The following is a 26,607-nucleotide window of genomic DNA, read 5'->3' as shown; positions in this document are numbered from 1 at the left end:
TGACTCGATCCATACCATTCATTCATTGGATTTGATATGGGTCACATTTGAAGAGTGAGCTAGCCTGTTTGAACGACCTATTGAGCTAGCCTAATAGACTCATCACTAACTTAAAACATGTTTGACGAGTGAAACTAACTCGACCCATGAGTCAAACTTAACGGTTGGGTAATGGACTCGACTATTAAATGTTGAGCTAACTCGACTCATGTCTAAATTATACTTTAAACTCACTTGGCTCGACCTAGTCGAACTTGAATCTACAGTTTTTAAAGTGTAGTGCGAGAAAATTCAAACATTTAACACTTTAGTGGTGAGATAAATGTTTTTTTAAATTAATTCAATATTTTATTAATTAAAAAGTGGGAGGAGGTGGCCATAACAAAAAATTAAGGAGTGCCCGTAACAATTTTAATCAGATGAAAAAAAAATTATTAAACAAAAACAAGAGCTTAAGAACAAGAGGAAGAGATTTTCATGGAGGGAACATCACAGAGATAAAGACTGCCATTTGTAACTTTTGCTTCTCAACTTTGCTTCATTTTTTTTTTTTTTTCTGTTCCTTTTTTCATCTCTGAATCTTTCCTCTCCTCTTCTTCTTGTTCTTCAATCGACGGGAAGATTCAAAGCAGCAGCAAGAACACACCCAAAAGTTGCAGATTATTCTGTTTGCAATTATTATATTCTTCCTCTAATCCGAACTCTTTCTTTCTTGTGTTGGATCGGATCTGAAAGTGCTTCAGAAAATCGGAAAAAAGAGCAAGGAACTCGCAAAGTTGCTTCGCTTTTCCTCTATTTGGTTGCGTTTTTAGGTGAGTCTCTCTCGCGTTCTTTTTACTCCCTGCTTTGAAAGATTTGCTTCCCGCTGCATTGTGTAGTTGATGTTCAGGGATCTCTGGTTGTGTGTTTTTTGTTTTTGATTACTATTGTTAAAGATTTGGGGGTTGTATTGTTGAGTTTTGTGGTTGATTTTGGTTTTCACTTCCGTAGAATCAAAATCAGTTGCCGAAGCCAGTGGAAATTTTGGTTTTCATCTTGTAAATCTTTTGAAACGAGTTCAGTGTTGGAGTTGAGTTTGTTTTGATTTTTGGAGCAAATTAGATGAGGTGTTTGAGTTTCTGAAGAAGAAAACGTAGAAATTGTTGGACGGCGGATTGAATAATCTGTTATTGTTGTGTGATTACAAAGATATTTAGAATTTACTTCACTTGATTTTCTTTTTCTTCGGACTTTGTAGGTTTTGATATTGCTTTGATTGTGAATCTGTTCATAATCTTGGGGATTTTCTTTTATTGCTTGGATTGCTGGTTATGGTATCTTCAATCTTTCTCAAAGTGTATCTGAATCAATTTGACCTTTGCAACTTCCAGGACAGATAGATATTCATTTGGCGTTTGCAAGAAAGACATTAATAAGTTGAAGATTTTGTAATCAATGGCTTTAGAAATTACCACAATGGTTGCGATCAATTGCTGCATCCCATTCACCACACCCTAAGATCTAGCCTGGGAGTGCTTGAGCCGAGCTGCTGATGGAGTCACTCGTTGATGGTATGAGTTCTTTACTTAAAACTCAGAACCCGACATCTACAGTGAGGATTCTCGATTCGTCACGCCACCTTTCTGCTAAACAATCAAGGGATGAAGCCAGTTCTTCGACATCCTACGTTACATCTCAGAATTGTGCCAAGAAACCTGTTCGTCATCCAAATGGTTCTTCTGTAAGTATTAAAAAACAACCCGATTCGCAGCTTGAAGGTTCAACTGATGTGAAAAATCATACACATGTTTCCAATAAGGGGAAATCTGAGCTTGTAAACCCGATGGATGTTTCGTATAAGTCGACTGAAACTTCTTTTCAGAAGAAGGTTCCTTTGGAGGGAGGTGGAGCAAAACCTCTTGTGAAGCATATTATTGAAGATTCTAAGGATTGTTGTTCAAGTGGTTTGGAAGAATCTGGAAATCGAGTATTAAACGCATCGAAAGGAGATTCCACAAAAACAAATGATCAACAAAAGTCTCAGCCAGATGAAATTTCTTGTCCAAGTCCTCAGAACAGCTTATATTCCACGACGTTATATGCCGAGGCCAAACAAAGTTTCTCAAACACGGAAGTCAGTGAATGTGCAAGCAGTATTAAAAAGTCTTGTGAAAGCATCGACATCACAAGTTCCTACGATCTCGACAAAAGCAGGAAAACAAGTGTTTACCGAGGCAGTACCGGCAGTGATATCAGTGATGAGAGCAACTCGAGTAGTTTAAGCAATGCCATGTATAAGCCCCATAAGGCAAATGATACAAGATGGGAAGCAATGCAAGTTGTGAGGTCTCATGATGGGATGTTAGGACTGAATCATTTCAGGTTGCTGCGGAGACTGGGATGTGGCGATATCGGTAGTGTCTATCTTTCGGAGTTAACTGGTACCAAAACTTATTTTGCAATGAAGGTTATGGATAAAGCTGCTTTGGCAAGTAGGAAGAAGCTTCTGAGGGCTCAGACCGAGCGCGAGATATTGCAATCTCTGGATCATCCTTTCCTTCCTACTTTGTATACACACTTCGAGACAGAGAAGTTCTCTTGCTTGGTAATGGAGTTTTGCCCAGGAGGCGACTTGCACGCGCTTAGGCAGAGGCAACCCGGAAATTTTTTCCCGGAGCATGCTGCAAGGTCTGAAATTGCTGTCCTTTTCTTTAGCTCTATATTGCTTTTCCGAGAGCATACTGCTCCTTTAATGAATCAAGTATGAATTGCCGTTTTATATGCTCGACTAAAACATGAATATCTTGATAGGACCAACGGACATATATGCTCGACTTTTACGTACGAATAGGGCTTCTAGCTTCTTTCTGATATAGATTTGAACTCCATTAACGTAAAATCACATCGATGTATTTCCTTCTGCTCTCATCGTCCTCCTAACTCGGCTACCACGGTAGAATATTTAGATGTTAACGTTTATGGTTGTTTATCTATATGCTTTTGAGTCAAGCATCTCTCATTCAAGCTACAATATTCTTGGACTTTTCACCTTCATTTTCACTTTATATTTTCTGTACTTTTTCAGATTCTATGTGGCTGAAGTTCTTCTTGCATTGGAGTATCTGCACATGCTTGGGATAATCTATAGGGACCTAAAACCTGAAAATGTGTTGGTTAGAGATGATGGGCACATAATGCTATCTGATTTTGACCTGTCTCTTAGATGCGCGGTTTCCCCTACCCTTGTTAAGTCATCAAACACGGGTTTAGAATCTAAAAGCTCGGGCTACTGCGCTCAGCCTGCTTGCATTGAGCCAACTTGCATAATGCAGCCAGATTGTATCCAGCCAGCGTGTTTTACGCCTCGCTTCCTAAGCAGGCACAGGAAAGAAAAAAAGTCGAAACCAAAGAGTGAAGTATATCATCAAGTGAGCCCTCTACCTGAGCTCATTGCTGAGCCCACAAGTGCGAGATCGATGTCCTTTGTCGGTACACATGAGTACCTCGCACCTGAAATCATAAAAGGTGAGGGTCATGGCAGTGCTGTGGATTGGTGGACTTTCGGGATCTTTCTCTACGAGCTTTTGTTCGGTAGAACGCCATTCAAGGGAGCTGGGAACCGAGCTACTTTGTTTAATGTAGTTGGTCAGCCATTGAGATTTCCAGAGTCTCCTTCTGTGAGCTTTGCAGCAAGGGACTTGATCAGAGGCTTGCTCGTAAAAGAACCACAGCACCGTCTCGCTTATAGGCGTGGTGCTACCGAGATCAAACAACATCCGTTCTTCCAGAGCGTGAATTGGGCACTCATCCGCTGTGCCAATCCTCCAGAAGTGCCAAGAGTAGATGCCATTGATTTCTCTTCAAGAATGGAGACACCACACGCACCGGCAGGCGAAAAAACGCCGGGAGTCGATGTGAAACCTTCAGGTAATTATTTAGAGATCGACTTCTTTTGAATCTTATTGTCGTTTTTTCTTTTTCGGGTCTTTCAACCAATCTCCCTTCTCCCTTCTCCCTTTGTGCTTCAATTCAATGCTTCGTTTTCCCATTACAATGGGGATTACAGAAGTGTCCTGCTATGGTTTCATTATTTTTAACTCGCTTAGTAACTGTGTACTGTGGTGTGTCTCCTGCTGCATAATAAACCTGTCTGAGAAAATGTGCAGAAGATTCATCAAAATTGGGGAATGGAATTGTTGGATTTCCTAAACTGACATAATTCTTTCAGACAGTCTGCATAGGAAAATATTCTGATGCTTTTCTGTTGACAGTATGGAGAGACAGTCCGTTGGTAGAAAAAGTTTAATTTCCGGACGTTGTGAGATCCCATGTGGGTTGTAGAGTGGAACGAAACATTATTTATAAGGATGTGAGAACCTCTCTCTTTAATAGATGTGTTTTAAAATTGTGAGGTTGATAGTAATACGTAACGGGTAACAGGCCAAAGTAGACAATATTTGCTAGTGATGGACTTGGGCTGTTACAAATGGTATAGAGCCAGACATTGAGCGGTGTGTCAACAAAGACGTTGAGCCTTTAAGGGAAGTGGACTGTGAGATCCCATATCGATTGAGAGGAACTAATCATTTCTTATAAGCATGTGGAAATCTCTACCTAATAGACATGTTTTAAAATTATGAGATTGACGGTGATTCGTTATGGGCCAAAGTGGACAATATTTGTTAACAGTGGGTTTAGGCTGTTACTTTGATTTAATTTTTCGGATGCTAAATTATAAGCTTAGCCTCTTAATTCTCATTAATTCTTGAACTAGAAGTGTTTACAAAAATACTTTTATTATTTAAGATGCTATTACGACGTTGTTCTAGAAGGAACGATACCTTGTTTTTAAAAAATACTTTTATTATTTAAGAAATTATAAAATTACTTTTAACCTTTCATAAATGTTTCAAAATTACAATTGAAATAAAAAATTGATTAAATGTTGTTTGATGAATTTTTACATAAATGAATTTGTAAAAGAAAAAAATAGCTTTGAAATGTATATGGACGATAAAGTTACTATACAATTTTTGAAATGGATAGGGTAAAATTCAAAGTTTTTTTTTTTTTTTTTTTTTTTTTTAAAATTAATATTAATAAAAACATTTTTAATTAATTCAAATAGATGAAATGCCTATTTATTAATTTAAATAAATAAATAATACACACAAATACTTTATATATATATATATATTATTTAAATTAAAAAATTTAAAATTTTGACATCATAATTAGATGGTCTCCTGTGGCAAAGTCCACTTGGTAACGTGGAATCGCATGATAAAACAACCGCGCATATTATTTTCTTTGTTTCATTTTCCCTCCCGCGAAGGCGCGCATTTATTTTCCATTTTCTCCCCGGCGACACGGCGGTGACACGGCGGCGCCACCTAAGAAGTGAAGATATGCGATTATGGCGTCCCAATCGTTCCCTTTCATCCGTTGGCGAAAATCTGCGTGAATCTCTCTTTTTCTTCCGTTCTCCGAAGCTATCCTCTTCGTACCTAATCTCGTCGCCGATCTTACTCCACTCCTCGGAATCTCACCGTGTCTCCACATTTTCAACTGCCGAAGACGAGAAGTATGGCTTCCGTCGGCCGGAGATGTATGGGAGAAGCCTTTCCGGAACCGTTGGTGCTTACGAGCGCCACGTGTTCCTCTGCTATCGAAGCCATGAGGTCTGGCCGTCCCGTGTTGAAGGCTCGGACGCTGATCTGCTACCTAAACTCCTTTCCTCAGCCATAAAAACTCGTGAAAACGAAATTTCTGTTAAGGTCAGCAACACATTTTTTTTTTTTTTTTAATGATTGAATTAGAACGACGGTGTATTTTGTTCATGAGATGGTTTTGTTATTATTGTCATTTAAAATTCTGTTTATAGTTCATGGAATTTGAGGACTCTGCCATCATACTTTATATTTCTCTTTCTTGTTTTGGCTTGCTAGACAAAGCTGACGATATGCGAGGCAGGGGAGGGAGCTGAGCATTCAGATGGAGATGTATTGGTTTTTCCGGATATGCTCAAATACAGGTTGGAGATTTGGTTTAGTTTTCATTGTAGACGGGCTAATTTTCTCATAAACTAAAAGAAATTTGCATTAAACTTGTTGCTGTTACATGTAAACTAAAATCTGTATTCCAAAAGGTAATTGAGCTGTAATCACGGTAGATTATAATACAATTCCAATTATCTGGCTAATCTTTAGGGCCTCTGAAGGTTATTAATGTTGTTCTTATATTACTTTTTCCTCATGTGTACTTCTTGAGCTATTATCGTTAACTTATGATCATGGATTCTTTTGTTCTGTCCTACATATTATCACTTTTATTTAAATTTTGATTTGATTTGGTTTTTGGATTAGATTTGATTTGGTTTGGTTGTTTGAATTAGATTTGATTTGGTTATTTGAATTAGATTAGATTTGGTTATTTGAATTAGATTTAGTCATACTAGGGTTTAGTTATATATCGGGATTTGATATCAAAATTTGGTATCGGAATTTGGGAGAGCTTTCGGAGTCACATTGTATTTGTTGAGTGACATATTGGTGTGTCTTTGTAGTGTGATAGTGAGATATTCACTTGTAACGCTTTGGTTTATTAGTGATTGGTTCGTGGATGTAGGGGAACTTCTCTCCGAACCACGTAAATATCTTAGTGCCTCTTTGTGTAAATTCGTTCATTGGTGTTGTGAGTACCTTTGTTCCGCTTCCAGCGCACAACAATTGGTATCAGAGCCTGATTGTGGTATTTGGGGAATTGTGAAAGTTTTGGCCTCATCGACCACTAGACATGCTCACAATCGTGCTTATTTTCTTGAAAATGGCAGAATCATCGGGAATTAAATCACGACGTGGATCAAGATTTTTGAGTTCTCATCTCGAAGTAGAGAAATTTGATGGAACCAATAATTTTGGTGTTTGGCGAGGCGAAGTTAGCGAAGAATCATCTGGAATTAAATCACGGCGTGGATCAAGATTTTTAAGTTCTCATCTCGAAGTAGAGAAATTTGATGGAACCAATAATTTTGGTGTTTGGCGAGGCGAAGTTAGTGATTTGCTGGTCATGCAAGATCTTGATGCTTTCTCCAAGAGGTGATGCCCGAAGACATGACAGAAGCAGAATGGACGAAATTAAATCGGCAAGCTTGCGGAATTATTCGATCCTGTCTTGGCAAGGATCAGAAATATCCATTTATGAAGGTGACCATGGCGAAAGAGCTATGGGACAAGCTTGAGGCGAAATATATGCAAAAGAGCGTGAAAAATAAACTCTATTTGAAGAAGAAACTCTTCCGTTTTGACTACAAGAAAGGTATCTCAATGGTTGAGCATTTGGATGATTTTAACAAAATCATCACTGATTTGCTCAATCTTGATGTTAAGATTGATGACGAAGACAAGGCGTTGTTGTTATTAAATTCTTTGCCGGAGTCCTACGAGTTTTTAGTAACCACCCTACTACATGGAGTCACTGATATTGATTTTGAAGATGTTTCAAATGTCTGGATGAATAATGAGGTGCGAAAGAAGGAAAAGGAGGCATATAAAGATTCTCGCTCAAATGCTCGTGGAAGGACTTCTACTTGGAAAAGGAGCGAATGTGGAGAGTCCCGATCAAAGTCGAGAGGTAGATCTGATAATTAGAGAAAACTTGATAAAAATGAGTGTGCATATTGTCGACAGAAAGGCCATTGGAAGAAAGATTGTCTGATCTTAAAAGAGAAGGAGTCGAAGTCCAATGTGGTTAGAGATGACGATACTGATACAAATGATGCCTTGACAATCTCCCTATCAGTCAGCCAAACCAGTGAATGGATTCTTGATTCTGGGTGCTCCTATAATATGTGTTCCAACAGAGAGGAGTTCAATGGTGGAGTTGTCTATATGAGCAATGATAGTACTTGCAAGATGACGGGAATCGGCTCAGTACAAATCAAGATGTTTGATGGAGTTATACGAAAACTCAATGATGTGAGGTATGTCCTGACTTGAAGAAAAATTTGATTTCCCTTGGCGTTTTGGATGCGAGTGGTTATCGCATCATTTTGGGAGGGAATTTGAAAGTAGCTCGTGGAGCTTTGGTGACAATTAAAGGAACTAGAAGAGGTAACATATACTACCTCAACGGAACCACAATAATTGAGCATGCTGCTGTGGCAAGTTCGAAAGAACAAGACATATCGAAATTATGGCACATGAGACTTGGGCATGATGGTGAGAAGGCGCTTAAGACATTGGTGAACCAAGGAGTCCTTAAGGGTGCCACAACTGGTGAAATTGATTTATGTGAACATTGTATATTTGGTAAACTAAAAAATGTGAAGTTTGGTACAACTTTACACCAAACAAAGGGCATTTTAGATTATGTTCACACTGATGTATGGGGCCCCACGAAGAATGTCTCATTGGGAGGAAAGAGGTGATTTGTCACCTTTATTGATGACTACTCGAGGAGAGTTTGGATGTTTCCCATGAGGCACAAAAATGAGGTTCTCCAAATCTTCCTAGAGTGGAAGAAAATGGTAGAGAATCAGACGGACAAGAAAATAAAAAAGCTGAGATTAGACAACGGTAGAGAATATACTTATGATCCATTACTTAAAGTATGCCGAGATGAAGGGATCGTTCGACACTTCACTGTTCCTGGCAAGCCACAACAAAATGGAGTTGCCGAGAGAATGAACCAGACATTAATAGAGAAGGTTTGATGCATATTGTCTCAAGCAGGATTGAGTAAGGTTTTTTGGGCTGAGGCTCTTAGTTATGCAGTTCACTTGGTGAATCGTTTACCTATTTCTGGAAATGGTGTGAAAATTCCGCTTGAGGTATGGTCAGGTACTCCTGTTAGTGATTATGATAAATTGCATGTGTTTGGGTGTCCTGCTTATTATCATGTGACAAACTCAAAGCTGGATCCTAGAGCAATAAAAGCCAAGTTTATGGGCTTTAGCAAAGGCGTGAAGGGCTATAGGTTATGGTGTCCAGAAACAAGTAAGATCGTTAATAGTCGAGATGTGACATTCGATGAGTCTAGAATATTTTTGCAGAAAATTGAAAATAATGACGAAGCATTGAAGCAGGTGGAGTAGGTGGTATTCTCTCCTGATATGGTTGCTCCTACTGAATAACCTATTGATTAGGTAGATAATAACTCTGATGTCTTAGAACAGGAGGAGCAAAGCCTTGTAAATGAAAGAGTGGAGGAACCTGAGTCTATCGCCAAGAATAGACCACAAAGGGTAATTCGAAAATCTGCAAGGTTTGATGATACGATAGCATATGCTTTCTCTATAATTGATGGAGTTCCCAACTTACGTATTGAGGCTTGAGGTGGTAGCAACCAACTCAGTTATCAACTTGGAGATCTTATGACAAGGTGGAGATTGTTGTAAATTGTCATTAAGTTTTGATTTGATTTGGAGATCTTATGACAAGGTGGAGATTGTTGTAAATTGTCATAAGTTTTGATTTGATTTGGTCTTTGGATTATATTTGATTTGGTTATTTGAATTAGATTTGATTTGGTTATTTGAATTAGATTTAGTCACACCAGGGTTTAGTTATATATCGGGATTTGATATCAGAATTTGGTATCGAGATTTGGGAGAGCTTTGGGAGTCACATTGTATTTGTTGAGTGACATATTGGTGAGAGTCTTTGTAGTGTGATAGTGAGATATTCACTTGTAAACACTTTGGTTTATTAGTGATTGGTTCGTGGATGTAGAGGAACTTCTTCTCTCCGAACCACGTAAATATCTTGGTGCCTCTTTGTGTAAATTCGTTCATTGGTGTTGTAAGTACCTTTGTTCCGCTTCCGGCGCACAACAAAAAGATGAACAATGTCCCATCTCCCCCTCACACTCACTCATGATGCAGGGGTCTGAAAGACGAAGACGTGGAGAGCTTTGTTGAGAAGGTGTTTTTGGATGGTAAACTGGAGGCTTATGGGGCACATGATGTTTTGGCTGGCTCTTATATTTTTGTATGTGCACATCGTAGTCGAGATAAAAGATGTGGTGTTTGTGGAACAGCTCTCATTACAAAACTTACAGAGGAGATTGAACTAAGAGGACTAGAGGATCAGATTTGTGTACATGCGTGTTCACATATTGGTGGACACAAGTATGCTGGAAACGTGATTGTTTTTAGTCCAGATCTAGATGGGAGAATCATGGGCCATTGGTAAGACAAGTTTCAAATGAAGAATTATTTCACAAACTTTTTGAGATATTTTCTGTTGCTTCATTGGTTAATTATATACATTAATTTTAAATTTAGGTATGGCTATGTTACTCCTGATGATGTGCCTGAATTGCTGGATAAACATATTGGAAAAGGCGAGTTAATAGAAAGGCTTTGGAGGTTTGCGTTTTTCTGGCTTTCATGTTTTTTCTGATAGCTCATTTTTAGCCCCATTAGGAATCACGACTCTCCACAATGCTATGATATTGTCCACTTTGAGCATAAGCTCTCATGGCTTTGTTTTGGGCTTCCCCAAAAGGCCTCATGCCAATGGAGATAGTATTTCTCACTTATAAACCCATGATCTTCCACTAAATTAACCAATGTGGGACTCACTCCCAATAATCCTCAACAATCCTCCCTCGAACAAAGTACACTATAAGCCTCCTCCTTAATCGAGGCTCGACTCCTTTCTCTGGAGCCCTCGAACAAAGTACTCCCTTTGTTCGACACTTTAGTCACTTTTGACTACACCTTCGAGGCCCACAATTCTTTGTTCGACATTTAAGGATTTTATCAACATGGCTAAGTTTAGGGCATGACTCTGATACCATGTTAGGAATCACGACTCTCCAAAATGGTATGATATTGTCCACTTTGAGCATAAGCTCTTATGGCTTTACTTTGAGTTTCCCCAAAAGGCCTCATGCCAATGGAGATAGTATTCCTCACTTATAAACCCATAATCTTCCACTAAATTAACCAATGTTGGACTCACTCCCAATAATCCTCAAGAAACTATTGTATATTAGTAGCGGCTGTTAGCAGTTTATCTTCTTATTAGTATTCTGCACCTATTTTTCTTATCAGTTGGACCATGCAGTTTATAATCTTCATCAATATCCTTTTTCTTTTGGTTTGATTTCATATTGTAATGATTATTTGATCCTTAGCAAGATACGGGTAAGGTGCAAATCAGTAAAGTATCTACTGTGTGCTAAATCTATTTAACCTAGATATCTTTGATCAATTTTTTTAAAAGAGGAATGATTAAAAGAAAGCAACCAACTAAATCTTATATGGAAAGGTCGAGGAGTCCAATTTAACCTAGCTTTTCTATTTATTTACCTCTGTTTAGTTCCTGTTTTACAAGCATTCGTTTTTGCAAATTTTTCTCGTGCAGTACTAAAACCTTTTTACTCAGCAATGTTCGCTACATGCATGTGTCAGCCTGAGCCTACGGAAAAGTAGTCCAGAAAGAAAAATTCAGAACTACTGCATAAACATTCATAAATGTTTTGACACTATGAATTTAGTATGGTTAATCCTTCATTAGCAAGTCTGAACTTTAATCGCTTAATTCTCAAATTGGGTCTCTAATCATGTAATTGACGATCTAAGAATTGACAGTCTTAAGCATAGAATGATAAACGCAACTTATAACTAGACTAAAAAAGAAGCTTCTATGAGATCTAAATTTTTTGGGATCGCTTGGTAGTTAAGCTTAAGGGTGGATATAGAGGCTTAAAAATCCAGTAATATGAAAGAGGTAAAAATATCTAGTTTTATGGCAGTAGAGTCTCTCTTTTTTAATTAACCTATGAATAGAGAAATATGTGATTGAGATTGAAAATTTCAGGGGTCGAATGGGGAGAATCAATGATGAGGAAGGTAAAAAAGTTGATGAAGACAAAATTCCTAGTGCTGAAGTCTCCAAGGAAACTAAGAACAAACCTTGGGAGAATGACATCCAGGGCAACAATTAGAAAAGAAGCCGCAAGCAAGTGGGCAGGGCGCACCCTCCTGCTGAATCAGAACTTTGGAACAGAGTGGTATTCTTATTTCTTATTTCTCCTGTACTTGTATGAGCTCTGGCAACAGGTTGCTATGGCTTACAAATTCTACTCGATTGAGCTAAAATATATTCTTAGATTATGTTTATTTTTCCATGTGCCTGCCTAATCTGTGCCCTGATATTCTGTAGGCATGCATATCGACACTTGGGAGTAAAAAAAACGATGTGACCGTAGAGAAATGTTGGTTATATTTTCCTTTTACCAGGAGGAGATTATGAATTATCAAAAAATAGCAAATAAATTGAATTCTTTTTCTGCTCCACCACTGATTGTTAGTTGTGGTTTTTACATTATCTAAGCAAAGCAGAAATCCTGTGTGAACTGATGGATTATTTTTTGGTAAATGGTTCATAATCAAATCACTGGCTAAAGGTGTTGAACACTCAATTTGAGTAGTTTACTTGACTTGTATGAGACTCACAATCGAATGTTAACTATAGAATTTACTCAATGCCTTGTAAATAAGATCTTGAATTAGAGCTATAATCTTCGTTTCTCATATCAATATTCGAATTCCCTAGCAACCTATAACTTTGGTCAGATTCTGGATGAAGTGTATAATCAGCTACAAAACTATTCATCTCTCACTTCCTGCTTTAATCGCACTTTGCCTAAGCATCTTCTTCAAACCCTTTTCCTTAGTTTTGCTTCATTGTTCCAATTCTTCTCCACAGCATAAATGTTAGATAGCAGTATCTAGTACCCAGTAGGATCTAACTAGAAGAGACTCTTTGCTGCAACCTCTCCTATTTGACCAAGAAGATCGATAATAATGCCATAATGCTCGCTGTTGGGTTCTTATTCTGTATTCAGGCAACATCATGATCCCTTCTTCAATCAAACCGGCATGGCTACAAGCAGAAAACAATGAAAGAAATGTTAATTCATTGGGTATAACTTCTGATTTCTCTGTCTTTTTGTCATGCAGTTTCAAAGCTTCACTTCATTGTCCTTGGATTCCATAATCTGCAATGATTGCACTCAAGGCCAAATATGAGCGTATGACATTGAAATTGTGCTAGAATTTTTTATTGTTGCATTTCTCAAACAGATTCACCAACTGCTCCCTGCATTTTATGTAGATGATTCGAAAGCTGTAGAGCTTACAGAAAGACGCCGCCTACAGCGAATTTGGGCTCCATTTACGAGCTGGTTGATTGGCTAGTATAATCCTTTCTGACTCCAAATTTCTGAAGTTTCCAGGAACAAGCCGCAAATGACTCTATTCACACAAAGGTACCAGCTTCTTTCTTAATTCTATTCTTAAATGTCATGCAAAATATTATTCCATGGCATCGACATAAAATTATGAGAAAATAAAGCATACACATAGGGAAGGAGATTGAATTTTGTTAGACTACATGTCTTGTTTCTCCTCAAGTTTCCTTGTCCCACCACCACAATACTCACCTAATCAAAACCTTCCCACCGACCACGTGAAAATCTTGAAGTAATTCTGGAATGGTATCAGCAGGCAACCATGGAATAGTATGAGCAAAGTTGGAAGTTCCTGATTTTCTATCTTTGAATTTGCCAATCCTCACTTTCTTTCTGCAGAAGTTTGAGTGATTACAAATATATTACCAAAATAGATCATTCTTCTTGGACCCGTCAAGGCTATTTAGGGGTGTTCCCATCTCATTCCTCTTACCCCCAATTTGACCTTTTGTGGATAGTCATAAACTTCCTTTCATTTTTCTTTTCAACATGCCCCATGTGGAGGCCTGGAAATACCATCACAGACTGAAACATTATCATTCTGGTTAAAGTAGAACTTTTTATAAGTATTCTGACTTTATAGGTATTGTGTATTCAGTTGTGAATAAAATTTAACCTCGGTCAAATGAGATAGGACGCCAAGTTGGTCTAATAAAATAAAGACCAATCTAAATAGTAGAGATTTAGAGGAAATGAGATGAAGTCACGCTGGCTACTTGCTTAAGATTTAGTATCCTACGAGTTTTTTTTATAATCATGTCAAATCCTTATCCTATAAGGATAGTCGTGAGATGCACAACTTGACCCGAATACTCTCTATATATATATAATTACTATGGGAGTTACTCTCTCCCTCCCTGCTGTGACCTTCCATTCATCAGCTTTTGTTATACTTTATCATTTTGGGTCATTTCATAACTTCAAAACACCACAATCCACTTTCTCTCTTTTCCATGGATGGTCTAAGGAAATCATCCTTCAGCCTTCCACTGTGTTTGGAAAAAAGTAGCTAGTGATGGATTAGCAACAAATGTTGGTTTATTTAGTTCTACGACTTGAGAAAGTGTCTCTAAGGAGGAGTACTCGAGTCAAAAGCACCTCAGCCGTATTTGGATCAAAAGCAAAAACAAAAAACTACGCCTTTCGAAACAAGTATACCTTTTAACATAGAAAACTCAAAAGACCAGCTTTATCAAGCATGCCCAAATTAATCAGACACCACCTAATATACTAACGCAATTCCATATTTGAGCAAAGGGGGAAAATAATGGTGTTGAGTTATTTCCAAAAGGGGAATAAAAATAAATTAATTTTAATTACATGTGGGATCCATCGTCATAATACTTGAGACGTAAAAGATAAAAAAAAAAAAAAAAAAAAAAAGTTGTGAGACGAATTAATGTAATGTCTCAAGCAGCCTACAATTTGGACTCCTCGTTATACGTGACTTGAATTGTTTCAAAAGTATGAGTTGTCTCTATGAACCATATGAAAACAACTTTAACCTTTCTATTTTGTATTTTTGTCATCTTAAAATCTCTTTCATTTTGCCTTCTCTCTTCCCTTTGGTACTTTGGATGTCATTTTTAAATTAGCATTACAAATAATAAAAATGAAAGTGAGGAAAAATGATATATTGGAATGGGTTCTTATTTATTAGAAGTAAGATCCAATTTACTAGCCTAGGGCTTTGCCCAAATATCGGTCATATTTGACAGGCACTCGTTGGCCCAACTTTTCACTTAGTTGAAAAAGGAGAAAAAAGAAAAAAAAAAAAACAATTGATTTTTATCCCCAAAATTTGTGAAATTGTAACCAAGGTACACCCTAAATTTGGATAGTTGTCTTAATCTTAACCTTAAACTTGAGGTTAAACTTGAATAAGTGCTTGTAACTATTGCCCTTTGATAAATTTTGTTATGTGAAAATTTAGTTTAAAAAGTTTTGTCATGATTGTAAAAAATATGCATGGTGTGAAATTTATAAGATTTAAAAAAAAAAAATAGCTTCATAGTTAATTTTTTGTTAAAATTATAAGTCTTGGCATAGTTATTCAATGATATGAAATATATATACGTACGTAGGTATGTATATATATATATATATATATATATATATATATATATATATTTTGATAAACTTAGTAAGCAAATTGGTGAAAGTGAATACAAGGTAGAAACTGCAATATTTAACATCCTAAATAGTTTTTACAATTAAAAAGACCATTATCAAACTATAAAAACTAATTGATCAAATTTGGAATTTGATTAGAATAGAATTATTATGAATGAATTATTTCTTATTGAAGTTTTATTCTAATGAAACAAGGGATTCATGGTGACTTCAAACTTAAGGTTTCTCTTGTATCTACAAGAGCAACATGTGTGATAATTTGATCCTGGATCTTTGTGAGTAGATGGCTAAGAGTGAGTCTTACTTCCAATAAAGAACTCATATAGAGTGTTATGCCTTGTTCGTCTCATTTTGATATTCATATCAATTCTTAGATCGATATAATGTCAAGCAAAGTTATGATAGAATTGTGTATTTGCATATGAGATTTATGGTTCTTTATTATTACTCGACAGATTTGCATCTCTGATTTAACAAATCTGTATTTCTGTTGGTGACTTCTATCAGTTAAGACTATGCTTCGTAGGTAGTCATATTTTCACTCCAAGTCGGGGAGTGTACAGAGGCATTCTCCCTAGATTGAAAAACAAGTTTCAGCACTAGAGTATGGAGGTAATTGTCAAATCACGTATTCACCGACACTTCATTTTCACTTACCAACCAAAAAGATACTCTCTGACAAACAAAACAAGAATGAAGACTCTTTCTGCCTTTTTCTTTCCCCTTTTCCCTTTCATTTTCATTCTCATGACCAACTTTACACAACTTTACACAACTTTACACAAGCACAATCTCCCATAGTCTACAAACTCAACATTTCCATGGTCCCATTTCATCCCCTTTGTCAGCCCCATTATTATTGGACTCAACAGAATTTCTCAATATTCCACTCAAAAGATCTTCCAAAGTGCTCCTCTTCCATCCATTTAATTGGTTGCATTTACTTTTTCGAGAAAGTTTCTAGCCCTTTAATAATATATATGGATGATTGTTGAGAGGGTGTAACGATCCAGATCCATTGCTAACAGATATTGTACTCTTTGTGCTTTCCCTTTCAAGCTTCCCCTCAAGGCTTTAAAACATGTCCGCTAGGGGAACGTTTCCACACCCTTATAAAGGGTGTTTTGTTCTCCCCAACCAATGTGGGACATTATAGAGGGTGCCCCACATTGACTAATTTAAGGAATGATCATAGGTTTATAAGTAAGAAATATCTCCATTGGTACGAGGGTTATTATTCGTAACAATATTCTCTTTTCATTCTAATTGATACGTTGTTTTATGGTATATTATTTTAATTTATGTGCTTTACGCTATTTTTAAATGTTTTTGTTATACATATGATGACTTGAGGTAGTATGAAAAGTTCGGTTTCTGAACTTTTGTGTTTGTATACATCGATTTATTTTTATTTTTATTTCTATTTTTTAAAGTACAAGGGCTTATTAGATATAAACATAAAAATTTACAGACTAAACTTGTAATTAAAGTTGTTTGATTGAATTATATTTGGAGAATACATCATTTTCCTTTTCAATCAACTTATTGACCCATCTTTGATGATTGATTTCCATATTTAGATTGAGTTTCATCTTTCATAATTAAACAAACTTGAAAAAAAAAAAGCTCTTATTCTTTTAAAAGTTATATAATATTATCGTTAATATTTTATAAATGATAAAATATTTAAAAAGTCAACGTGTCTGAATATTGCTCTGAACAAATATTTTAGTTATTGCCATATTATTTTAGATCATTGGTCAACCATCTAATATTCAAATAGGTTTTTACTTTGAATACAATTATTGATATTATTACCATTTTTTAAAAGAATGTGTGTAATTTTTAAATGATAAATTAAAAGTTTCATTGTCATTTTGGGTATTTGTTGCTAAGCTTGAATGTTGGGTTGTGATTTGATTTATGTACTTAGATAGATTTCGACATTTTTAAGAATTTATTTTGAATTGTTTGTTTCATTTTGTGTAATTTGTTATATATTTTGTGGGTAATTTGTAATTTAGTTTAAGAATATATTGTGTAATTTGAATTTTGTGGGTTGGAAAAATGTTTTGAACCGAACCAAAATTTTAAGTTGGTTGACTTGGTGATTTCAGCAATTTGAATAGAGTTCATAATTTGAATTAGCGGGTTGTTTTTTTTTTTTAATTATTTAAAAAATCTTATTTATTCACAATACATGTTACATTAATAATTAAAATTTCAAATATCGAAACGTCAATTTTTAATTTTCATAATGATTTCAGAAGTAGGTTAGGATTGAGTCATAACTATATTTTCAGGTAGGCTATGATGCTTCGTCAGAAAATGGCATAGCATGATTGTATATCAGGATTATTAGTTACTTAATTTATATGAATCATTACTATTTCTTTCATGGGTTTTCTCCATTATTCATTTGCTTAGGAATAACTTCACCAAGTACTATTTTTATCCAAGGTTTTGCTTCTTCGGGTTTTTTTAACTTGAATGCATAACTCACATCAATCCGAATGTTCAATTTTGAAGGTTTAAGTTGGGTGATATGAATTGGTCGGATACTTGAATCATACAAACACTGACAATAAAAGTTTTTTTTTTTTTTTTTTTGTTATTGCAATTATTAATATTTGTCTAATTTTATAGAAGTAACATAAAAAAGAAAAAGTTAAAATTATATATTATAGTATTTAAAAAACTATATTTCTAATTATATAAAATTGATTGAGAAAGAGAGTGTATTATATAAATATTACAGAAATAGATAGAACCTACTACATTTAATTAATTAATGTTTTAATTTTATTAAAGTAATTTATGTGAATTGGTAGTTTCACATTATAATATTATTCAAATAAATAGTGTTTTGTGGACCAAATTTTATTTAAAAAAAAGGTAGAAAATGAAATGATTGGAGAGAGAAGGTTAGAAAGAGAAAGAGAAGAAAGTGAGAGGAAGATTATTTTTTATTTTTTATTTTTTATTTTTTAAAATTAAAGCATATAAATACCATTTTCATTTTTTATTATGAAATAATTATAATTTTTAAATTTTAAAAAAGTACTAAAAATTAAATGGTTATAAAAGGGTGTTTTAATTTTTTAATTTTTTTAATGCCATTTAAAAAAATTATTAAAAATAAATATTTTTACCAAATCCATATTTTAGAAAAGCCCTTTAAACTTAATATGATTTATTTTATTTAATATAAAAGGAAAATGTAAAATCACTCCAATTTCAAATTACTCTCCAATAATATAAAAGGACTTATTAAAAAAAATAAGCATTAAAATCTATCTATCTCTACATACCTCGTGTTTCATTCTATTTTAGTTCCTACACTTTCAAATATACGTAGTGCCCATTTAACCGAAGGACTTGGGATCCATTTCAAAGAGGAAAAATTCACGTTTAAACAGAGAATAGAGATGGAGCATGAAAAAAATATTTAAAGCTCTCGAGACCCATTTTGAAGACGGAGAATTCGCTTATAGAGAGGGAACTTAGAGAAAACTCTTTGATGCCCACTTAACTCTTAGGACCCGAGACCCATTTCAAAGAGAAAATTTTACGTTTAAAGAGAGATAGAGAGATCCGGAAGAAAACTCTTATTTATATTTATTACAGTAATAAAATGTTGAAAAGCATGATGTAATAATAAATTTTAAATTTTTAAAAATTATTCTAGTGAATCTAATATTTTTGTTTACAAAGGTAACATTTTTTTATTTAAATAATTTTAAAAATAAACTTAAAAAATACAAACAAAACAGAAAATTTACTCGAGAACTTGATCCTCACAAAATTTTCACGACCGAATTCTATACCTCAATTCAAATAAGCAAAAAGTTTCGATGAAAATTAAAACAGTTATAGAACGGAACGGAGATGAAAAAACTTAAGTACTTTAATTACACGTTACATCTCTTTGTTACCCAAAAAAAAAAAAAAAAAAAAAAAAAAAAAATTATTTAACTAATTTGTATAAAATTTAATGAATGAACAAAGGGATTTTTTTAATTTTTAATTATTTATTTATTGTTTTCCTTTTAGGATTTTTCAGGACGACAGATCTTGGCCTTATCCGTGCATTCGGGCTTTCCCTTCAAAATCCAGTTTTTTTCTTCTTCAATTTTTTGCATTCAAAGTCAAATCACGAGCCGCTCTTCAGTGCACAGTAACTCAACTCTTTTGCAGCTTTAAATTGCCGATGGCAACTGCATTCACTTCCATACGCGGAGAAGCATCAATTTCACTGCTCAATTTCAGCCGCTCCCTTCCTTTTTCATTGCTCTGCTCCTTTTCCCTTCACCGATTGCGATATCATAATTTATTGCCTTCTTCCCTGCTTCTGACACTAATCTTTTTTGTTTTCCCCCAATTTCCCCATTTTTATATTCTGGGGCTGCTGGATTTGCCGCTTCCTACATGTGGAGTAGTATATGCTTTCCCCACCAAGCACAAGAATCCGCTCAATTTCTCGATCCGTCTGCGGGATTTTAGGGATGGGTTATTTCACTTCTTTTGTCTTTGGTTTAGTACTGCCTCCGTACCCTTTGAATTTCTGATGGGTCTTTTATGGGAAAGGTTTGTGAGAGGGGACTGAAACGAGGAGGAAGTTAGAGAGTGTAGTCGAGGTGTTTGATAAAAGTCCTGAGTGAAGATATGGATTCTGGTAATGGGTTTTATTCAACTGGTGAATTCAATTTGGATGCCAAATGGTTGATTGATCCTAAGCATCTTTTTGTTGGGCCGAAGATTGGGGAAGGTGCCCATGCCAAGGTGTATGAGGGAAAGTACGTTTTTACTGATCTTAATTGGTTTTTCTGCCTGTTCTTTTGTTTGTCTGAAATCTGATATATTAAAAACCTCTGTTTCTGTCTCTTCTCTCAGGTACAAAAATCAGATTGTGGCTATTAAAATGGTGGGTAAAGGAGATACTCCTGAGAGGATAGCTAGAAGAGAAGCTCGGTTTGCTAGAGAGGTTGCAATGTTGTCCAAAGTGCAACACAAGAACTTAGTGAAGGCAATGATCAATTCTACTTTTGGAAGTTCTTTTTTTCTTTGTCTGAACTTCATACTTGGTTCTGGTGATTGCTGTTGTGATGCTTTTCTATTGTTTCTCATGTTCTAACTGTGCTGCTCTATTGATGAACTTTTATTTTCTTCAGTTTATTGGCGCTTGCAAGGAACCTATGATGGTTATAGTGACCGAATTACTCACAGGTGGAACATTGCGCAAATACCTCTTGAATTTGAGGCCAAGGAGCCTGGAACTTGACGTTGCGATCGGGTTTGCGCTAGATATTGCTCGTGCAGTGGAGTGTTTACACTCCCATGGAATCATTCACCGTGACCTTAAACCAGGTACAGATATTTACACTAATCTTTTGGAGCTTAGCAGATGGCACTCTGATGCCATTTACTGATTTGTGTATGACATAGAATACTTTTGATGGATTCATCATTTCCTGATGCCCTGAAAACTGCCTTCTAATAGAGCTACTGAATTTGGAAGAGAGAAGGAAAAAATGTGGAGGTTTTTCTTTACCGAATTTGATTATGAATCACGTTTGATGGCCTTCTGATATAGCAGTTACAATGGATTTCTGCTGTTTGAAATGATGTCTTCTTAAGCTTCAACTGTTTTTTTTACACAACCAATTATATCTTAAAAGTCTTCTTTGCGCTTTCGGGCTTCCCTCAAGGTTTTTAAAATGCGAGGTTTCTACACCCTTATAAAAAATGTTTTGTTCTCCTCTCCAACCAATGTGGGATCTCAAAATCCACCCCCACATTCGGGTCCAGTGTCCTTGCTGGCACACCGCCTCATGCCACCCCCTTTCAGGGCTCAACCTGCTCGCTGGTACATCGCCCAGTGTTTGACTCTAATACCATTTGTAACGGCCCAAGCACACCACTAGCTTATATTGTCTTCTTTGAGCTTTTCTTTTCGGGCTTTCCCTCAAGGTTTTTAAAATGTGTTTGTGAGGGAGAGTTCCACACCCTTATAAAAAATGTTTTGTTTTCCTCTCCAACCGATGTGGGATCTCACATATTTTGTGTGTGGATTCAGTTTCAACATGATCATACCAATATCGTAATATGATACATGGTTCAAACTACAAAGGTCCAAAACCTTTTCAAATCAATGTTTACGTCTCATGATGTGATTGCTTCAAAACATAAATCAATTTGGTTTCTGGACTGATTTCAAAGAAGTTGGTTGGATAGTTCATAATACCGAATGCAAACTCCAACCATGTAGCCATGTTAAAATTGACTTGAAAACATTCAAGTGAAGTATATTCATACAAATTTCTGGTTCATAAGTAGCTCTAATGAGACCCCTTCATTGCAGAGAACTTGATATTGACTGCAGACCATAAAACAGTTAAGCTTGCTGATTTTGGTTTGGCAAGAGAAGAATCAGTCACAGAGATGATGACTGCAGAAACAGGAACATATAGATGGATGGCTCCAGAGGTGCTTTTTTTTCCCCTCTTTGATATGGTTCTTATGCAATTCCCTGCTGGCTCTTAACAAATTTTATTTTCATTTGTTGGCAGCTCTATAGCACAGTAACTTTAAAACATGGAGATAAAAAGCATTACAATCATAAAGTTGATGCTTACAGCTTTGCCATTGTATTGTGGGAGCTCATTCTTAACAGGTTGCCGTTTGAAGGCATGTCGAATTTACAGGCGGCATACGCAGCTGCTTTTAAGGTAAGCATATATTGTAATGTACTGTCTTACAATTATCCTATAACAGTGTAAGCTCACCACTAGTAGATATTGTCTCCTTTGGCCAATTACGTATCGCCGTGAGACTTTGACTCGTTACGTATTGTCATCAGCCTGACGGTTTTAAAACGCATATGTTAGGGAGAGAATCCACACCCTTATAAGAAATGTTTCGCTATTCTCGGGCAGTTTTAGATGGTCACTTGATATCCTATGAGATCTTCTGTCAGAATCCCAACTAGTTTCTCTAGGACTCTTTTAACTTCCAAAGGTTTCAATTACATCTTTAATTTGAATTATAAGAACGAACGTCTTTGTTGCTGATACTAACCAGTGATGATTTGAGGTAATGGGGGTATGAGTGGTATAAGGGAGTAGTAGGTGAGTTAAAAATAATAACAATAAAGTGGGCTGACAAGTTTAAATTGTATCTGATTGCCTGACTCATCAAATCTTACCTACCTTTAGCTTAATCTAGTGGACCTACTCTCTTCTGCTTCTCCTTGCATCATAGTATCAAATTATTACTCATTAGCCTAACCTCTGTCATATTTAACGTTTGAATAAAGAAATTGAAATTGAAAGTTCACAGAAGTAATGGAATAAATACAATCGTGAAAGTTCACTAATTATATTTGTAAGTGAACTTTTGTTTGTGTAAACAGCTGTTCCGTGACAATTTTCTATTTTATCTTAATGATTAAATGTCCTTGCATGATTAACATAACTTTTTCTTACTCATACTCATAGTTTAAAGAGATCCCACATTGGTTGGAGAGGGAACGAAGTACTCCTTATAAGGGTGTAGAAACCTCTCCCTAGCAGACGTGTTTTAAAACCTACCGGGGAAGCCCAAATGGGAAAGCCCAAAGAAGACAATATCTACTGGTGTGGACTTGAGTTGTTACAAATGGTAACAAAGTTAGGTTTCGGACGGTATGCTAGCAAGAACGTTGGGCTCCTAAAGAGGATGAATTATGAATATTGGTTGGAGAGGGAAAAGAAACATTCCTTATAAAGGTGTGGAAACTTTCTCCCTAACAAACAACATTTTAAAACCTTGAAGGAAAGCCCAAAAAGGAAAGTCAAAGAAAACAATATTTGTCAGCGGTGAGCTTTGGCTATTACACAAACCTAAAATAATAATAATGATACGAAAAAAATATATATATTTCATGTAACACCTGAAAGTATATGAAACTGCAGCCCTTCTCTTATTAACCCTTGATTATATGATCTTTCATGCACAATTTGCCTGAAAGTGGATAACAAATGTCAAGGTACATGAAGAATGTTTTTATTTCCAGTGAAGAAAAATGACTTAAAAACAAACTTGAAGACATCAAATGGCAGTTTAGAGGAACTGCACTACTAAACAAGTTCAATAATCAGTTCTATATTGTAGCCTTTAAAATGGCCTGTTTTAACTCTTGGCTTTGATGCTTTCAGAACATGAGGCCTAGTGCTGAAAATCTTCCAGAAGACTTGGCTTTAATAGTGACATCATGTTGGAGAGAGGATCCAAATACAAGGCCAAACTTCAGCCAGATTATACAGATGCTATTGCAGTCCCTCTCTAAAATATCACCACGAGCACCTGCGATCCCGCCTCGGATATGTGCTGAAGATGTTGTGATGCCACCCGAATCTCCTGGTACAAATTCCTTGATGGCTGTAAGGCACGGCTCGGGGGAAGCATCACACAGCATGATCGAAGAAAACCCAACAAGCTCCTTCTTCTGCTTTAACAAGTGTTACTGATCCAAAAGGAAGAAAACCCTAAAAGGCACAGTTCGACTTGTGTAGATTTAGTTCCCTCAGAATGCCCAATAAGCCAAACAGTAAAATGTAAGAAAGTTTGAGATTACTGTCAACTCAAGAAAAAGTTCGAGAATCTCAAGAGATGTGTAGGATCATTGAGTGCTGGCACACCCATCTTTCCAACAATCAAGAATCTTGGCATGTAATGTTTCTGAATTCTTTTGGGAATTAGATAATGAGAAATTCACTGATCATAATGGTTGTAAAGAAATCTTTACCTCTTTTTAACTGATATCACTGCTTTTCTATAAATGTCTGCCTTCCTTGCAATAGTTGTGCAAGAGCAAACCTGTGCACTAAAACCCTACATTTCCTACTTAAAGCAACATCAGGAATCAGAAAAAAGAAGCACAAAGGGGTCCAACAACTCGCAAAAATGATACATATTTTCATCGACATTCTATAATAATTCGACCATTAAATTTCTTTCAATATTGACAATAAACTAAGTAGAATAGAACATTCATTAAAGAAGCACAAAGGGTACAACAACTCACAAAAATAAGAACATCATTACTATGTTGATATTTTCACGACATTCATAATAATTCGACCGTTCGACCATTAAATTTCTTTCAGTATCAACAATTAACTAAGTAGAATAGCATGATGAGGGAGAGGCACAAACTTAAGGGTTCACAATCTATTGTAACAAAGAATGGGGTCTCCACAAGTATGCTACAGATTAGTTTTTACATAGTAAGAGCTTACAAATGGAAGGTCCCCAGCTTCTGTTTATCTTCATGGCCCAAGTTTTTTATTCGTCACATAGTGAGGCCATGAGTTCACGAGGTGATGCCCAAATTGGAAGATCGATTAGACACTGTTTCACTTGGTCTGCTTCCGTTTTGCACAATGCTTCAGCGATATCACAAAGCTTTGAAACATTACGAATGATGGCTTCCTGACCTTCCACCTGCACAGATATTATAATTAGGATGGATCACCTAATTGAGAAACTATTTCTTTTTTAAACACTATGGTGGCCAGAGGAAAAGATGCTTTGGGAGGGGCCCGTTCTTTGCATTATGCTCCAACCCACCCTAATAATTCTGAAGAAGTCGCCCCAATTTTGCCTACTCTAAGGCCAACTCTAGGAGATAACAAAATTATATAATTGAAGTTTCTACTCGAAGCTTCGACCCATTGGAGGGTATCTCCAACATGGGTTGGCTTTTGTTACCTCAATTTTATTCAAGTGATCGAGAGTTTTAACTAAATATTGGCTAGCTTTTGGAGTAATGTGATCGAGAAATTCCAGCCCTGGTTAGCGAAAAATGATGAGTTTCTCTCCTGATCTCAGTCGGGATAGCAAATTGGAGTTGAAGTAGCCAGCAGTTAGGGAAAAATTGGCATTCCAATGGCCGGGATTTCAAAATTCCGCATCCTCGTAATCAAATGGTTGCTTGAATATGGTGTTGATAGTGGATTTCTTAAATCTAACCCTCATACCATTGAAAGAGGAACATGTTTGGTCTCATAATTTGTTAAGCGAGCAGAGGAATAATCAGTTCAAACACAATTTCAGCCAATTTGAAGAAAAAAACGCAAACTGAACTGGAAATTCGTTCTATCTAGACATAACATTTTGCCAACGAATGATGAATTGCGAGAAATTTGAGGAAATTCCTGGATGAATTAACGCATGAAGCCATAAATTTCAATACATTGCGTCTTTTCCCCAAATTATGATACAAGACCGAGGGCAACATACCTGAGAGAGAAGATCTTCCACCATTGACGAGCAAGACAGCTCCTTCTCTGGAATCAAGTTCAACGAGGAAGCCTCCAGAAACGACGCCGTTCCTTCTTCCCCTTCCCGCCGGTACTGTTCCTGCAGCTTCCGAGTCCTCTCCTCCATTGCCCGCAAGTTGTTCGACAAAACCTCCCACTGTTCAATCTCTCTCTGGTACTTGGCTCTAACCTTCAACAACGTCTTCCTCCTGCGCTCTCGCCGCCGATTCTCCTCTGCCTCAAGGTCCGCCGCCTGAGCCACCGACGAGCGAGCTGCAACGGCTTCCGTCGGGTCCAGCCGGCGCCTCTTCCGCTTGTAGACAAAGCCATCGTCGTTGCAGAGCTCCCAATCCCCTTCCTCTTCTATAGACATAGATATGGCTGCAGCAATCGACTCCATGAAAGGAAACCGAGCGGGAAAAGAACCAGAGGGAAGAGTAGAACAGGCGCTCTCAATCAGCTTTCAATTCCCTCAAATTTTCGAAATACGACGACATTTGTGGGCGCCTCAGAGCGCGCGAGATAGGCAAAATAATAATAATAAATAAATAAATAAATAATAATAAGTGTCGTCCATTGGGCCTCGAATTTCTTCGGCCCAACTCAATGTTAAAGCCCATATATTGGGCCCAAAATTAAAAGCCCATATATTAGGCCCAACACTTGCCTCAAGAAAGGAAATATACCTATACATATACATACGTACGTACACTCATACACACACGCACGTACACAACACACACACACATATATATATATATGAGTTTACTTGTTAACCAAATAAGTCGACTAGTCTAGTGCTCAGCCTTATACATTGTAATGTCTGACTCGAGTAGGTTTTTTTTAGAGACATGGTACGAGTAAAGATTTAGTGAGTACATATTGGACGCATGTCCTTCTTCCATATTTACTGAAAAACACGAGGGTTTTG

General features: G+C 36.4%; 4 protein-coding genes across 12 annotated transcripts; 3 read left to right on the top strand and 1 right to left on the bottom strand.

Moving 5' to 3' along the window:
• Positions 1 to 436: 436 nt before the first annotated feature.
• On the top strand, positions 437 to 4,193 carry LOC111486355 (protein kinase PVPK-1-like). Its single transcript, XM_023133447.1, has 3 exons — positions 437 to 812; positions 1,371 to 2,667; positions 3,065 to 4,193. The coding sequence occupies exons 2-3, from the start codon at positions 1,532 to 1,534 to the stop codon at positions 3,933 to 3,935; spliced, it is 2,007 nt and encodes a 668-aa protein (XP_022989215.1). The 5' UTR covers positions 437 to 812; positions 1,371 to 1,531; the 3' UTR covers positions 3,936 to 4,193.
• Positions 4,194 to 5,291: 1,098 nt separating this feature from the next.
• Positions 5,292 to 15,237, top strand: LOC111486373 (altered inheritance of mitochondria protein 32-like). 6 transcript variants are annotated; one of them, XR_002718859.1, is made up of 7 exons: positions 5,292 to 5,756; positions 5,928 to 6,013; positions 9,863 to 10,168; positions 10,265 to 10,348; positions 11,808 to 12,000; positions 12,953 to 13,023; positions 13,107 to 15,237. XR_002718859.1 is itself a non-coding variant. In XM_023133465.1 (5 exons), exons 1-5 carry the CDS (start codon positions 5,388 to 5,390, stop codon positions 11,932 to 11,934), a joined length of 972 nt encoding a protein of 323 aa, XP_022989233.1. In that variant the 5' UTR covers positions 5,292 to 5,387; the 3' UTR covers positions 11,935 to 12,286. The 6 variants fall into 6 exon arrangements, 1 of the variants encoding a protein (XP_022989233.1); XR_002718860.1 differs by lacking the exon at positions 13,107 to 15,237 and having other exon boundaries at positions 12,953 to 13,032; XR_002718858.1 differs by lacking the exon at positions 13,107 to 15,237 and having other exon boundaries at positions 11,808 to 12,049; positions 12,953 to 13,012.
• A 4,258-nt stretch (positions 15,238 to 19,495) lies between these two features.
• On the top strand, positions 19,496 to 24,153 carry LOC111486623 (serine/threonine-protein kinase HT1-like). Of its 2 annotated transcripts, none has more exons than XM_023133794.1 (6): positions 19,496 to 20,171; positions 20,269 to 20,401; positions 20,547 to 20,742; positions 21,737 to 21,861; positions 21,945 to 22,103; positions 23,402 to 23,707. In XM_023133794.1, the coding sequence occupies exons 1-6, from the start codon at positions 20,041 to 20,043 to the stop codon at positions 23,429 to 23,431; spliced, it is 774 nt and encodes a 257-aa protein (XP_022989562.1). In that variant the 5' UTR covers positions 19,496 to 20,040; the 3' UTR covers positions 23,432 to 23,707. The 2 variants fall into 2 exon arrangements, with proteins under 2 accessions (XP_022989562.1, XP_022989561.1); XM_023133793.1 differs by having other exon boundaries at positions 19,498 to 20,171; positions 23,571 to 24,153.
• Positions 24,019 to 26,197, bottom strand: LOC111486625. 3 transcript variants are annotated; one of them, XR_002718910.1, is made up of 4 exons: positions 25,657 to 26,197; positions 24,654 to 24,858; positions 24,161 to 24,255; positions 24,019 to 24,093 (listed from the first exon to the last, which is right to left on the bottom strand). XR_002718910.1 is itself a non-coding variant. In XM_023133797.1 (2 exons), exons 1-2 carry the CDS (start codon positions 26,074 to 26,076, stop codon positions 24,700 to 24,702), a joined length of 579 nt encoding a protein of 192 aa, XP_022989565.1. In that variant the 5' UTR covers positions 26,077 to 26,197; the 3' UTR covers positions 24,389 to 24,699. The 3 variants fall into 3 exon arrangements, 1 of the variants encoding a protein (XP_022989565.1); XR_002718911.1 differs by having other exon boundaries at positions 24,161 to 24,246; XM_023133797.1 differs by lacking the exons at positions 24,019 to 24,093; positions 24,161 to 24,255 and having other exon boundaries at positions 24,389 to 24,858.
• Positions 26,198 to 26,607: the final 410 nt, after the last annotated feature.

The sequence above is a fragment of the Cucurbita maxima genome, unplaced genomic scaffold (genome assembly GCF_002738345.1).
Source record: "Cucurbita maxima cultivar Rimu unplaced genomic scaffold, Cmax_1.0 Cma_Scf00011, whole genome shotgun sequence".
Classification (NCBI taxonomy): Eukaryota; Viridiplantae; Streptophyta; class Magnoliopsida; order Cucurbitales; family Cucurbitaceae; genus Cucurbita; species Cucurbita maxima.
The sequence above is the reverse complement of the archived record's forward strand: the minus strand, read 5'-3'. Positions and strand labels throughout refer to the sequence as shown.

What these genes read in the sequence shown, in the direction of transcription:
- LOC111486623 (XM_023133793.1), top strand. Translation starts at nt 20,041, where the DNA reads ATGGATTCTGGTAATGGGTTTTATTCAACTGGTGAATTCAATTTGGAT. An exon ending in AACACAAGAACTTAGTGAAG is followed by an intron (nt 20,402 to 20,546) that starts GCAATGATCAAT and finishes TATTTTCTTCAG; the next exon opens with TTTATTGGCGCTTGCAAGGA. An exon ending in ATAGATGGATGGCTCCAGAG is followed by an intron (nt 21,862 to 21,944) that starts GTGCTTTTTTTT and finishes ATTTGTTGGCAG; the next exon opens with CTCTATAGCACAGTAACTTT.
- LOC111486355 (XM_023133447.1), top strand. Translation starts at nt 1,532, where the DNA reads ATGGAGTCACTCGTTGATGGTATGAGTTCTTTACTTAAAACTCAGAAC. An exon ending in TTCCCGGAGCATGCTGCAAG is followed by an intron (nt 2,668 to 3,064) that starts GTCTGAAATTGC and finishes GTACTTTTTCAG; the next exon opens with ATTCTATGTGGCTGAAGTTC.
- LOC111486373 (XM_023133465.1), top strand. Translation starts at nt 5,388, where the DNA reads ATGCGATTATGGCGTCCCAATCGTTCCCTTTCATCCGTTGGCGAAAAT. An exon ending in AAAACGAAATTTCTGTTAAG is followed by an intron (nt 5,757 to 5,927) that starts GTCAGCAACACA and finishes TTGGCTTGCTAG; the next exon opens with ACAAAGCTGACGATATGCGA. An exon ending in CCGGATATGCTCAAATACAG is followed by an intron (nt 6,014 to 9,862) that starts GTTGGAGATTTG and finishes CTCATGATGCAG; the next exon opens with GGGTCTGAAAGACGAAGACG.
- LOC111486625 (XM_023133797.1), bottom strand. Translation starts at nt 26,076, where the DNA reads ATGGAGTCGATTGCTGCAGCCATATCTATGTCTATAGAAGAGGAAGGG. An exon ending in TGGAAGATCTTCTCTCTCAG is followed by an intron (nt 24,859 to 25,656) that starts GTATGTTGCCCT and finishes ATATCTGTGCAG; the next exon opens with GTGGAAGGTCAGGAAGCCAT.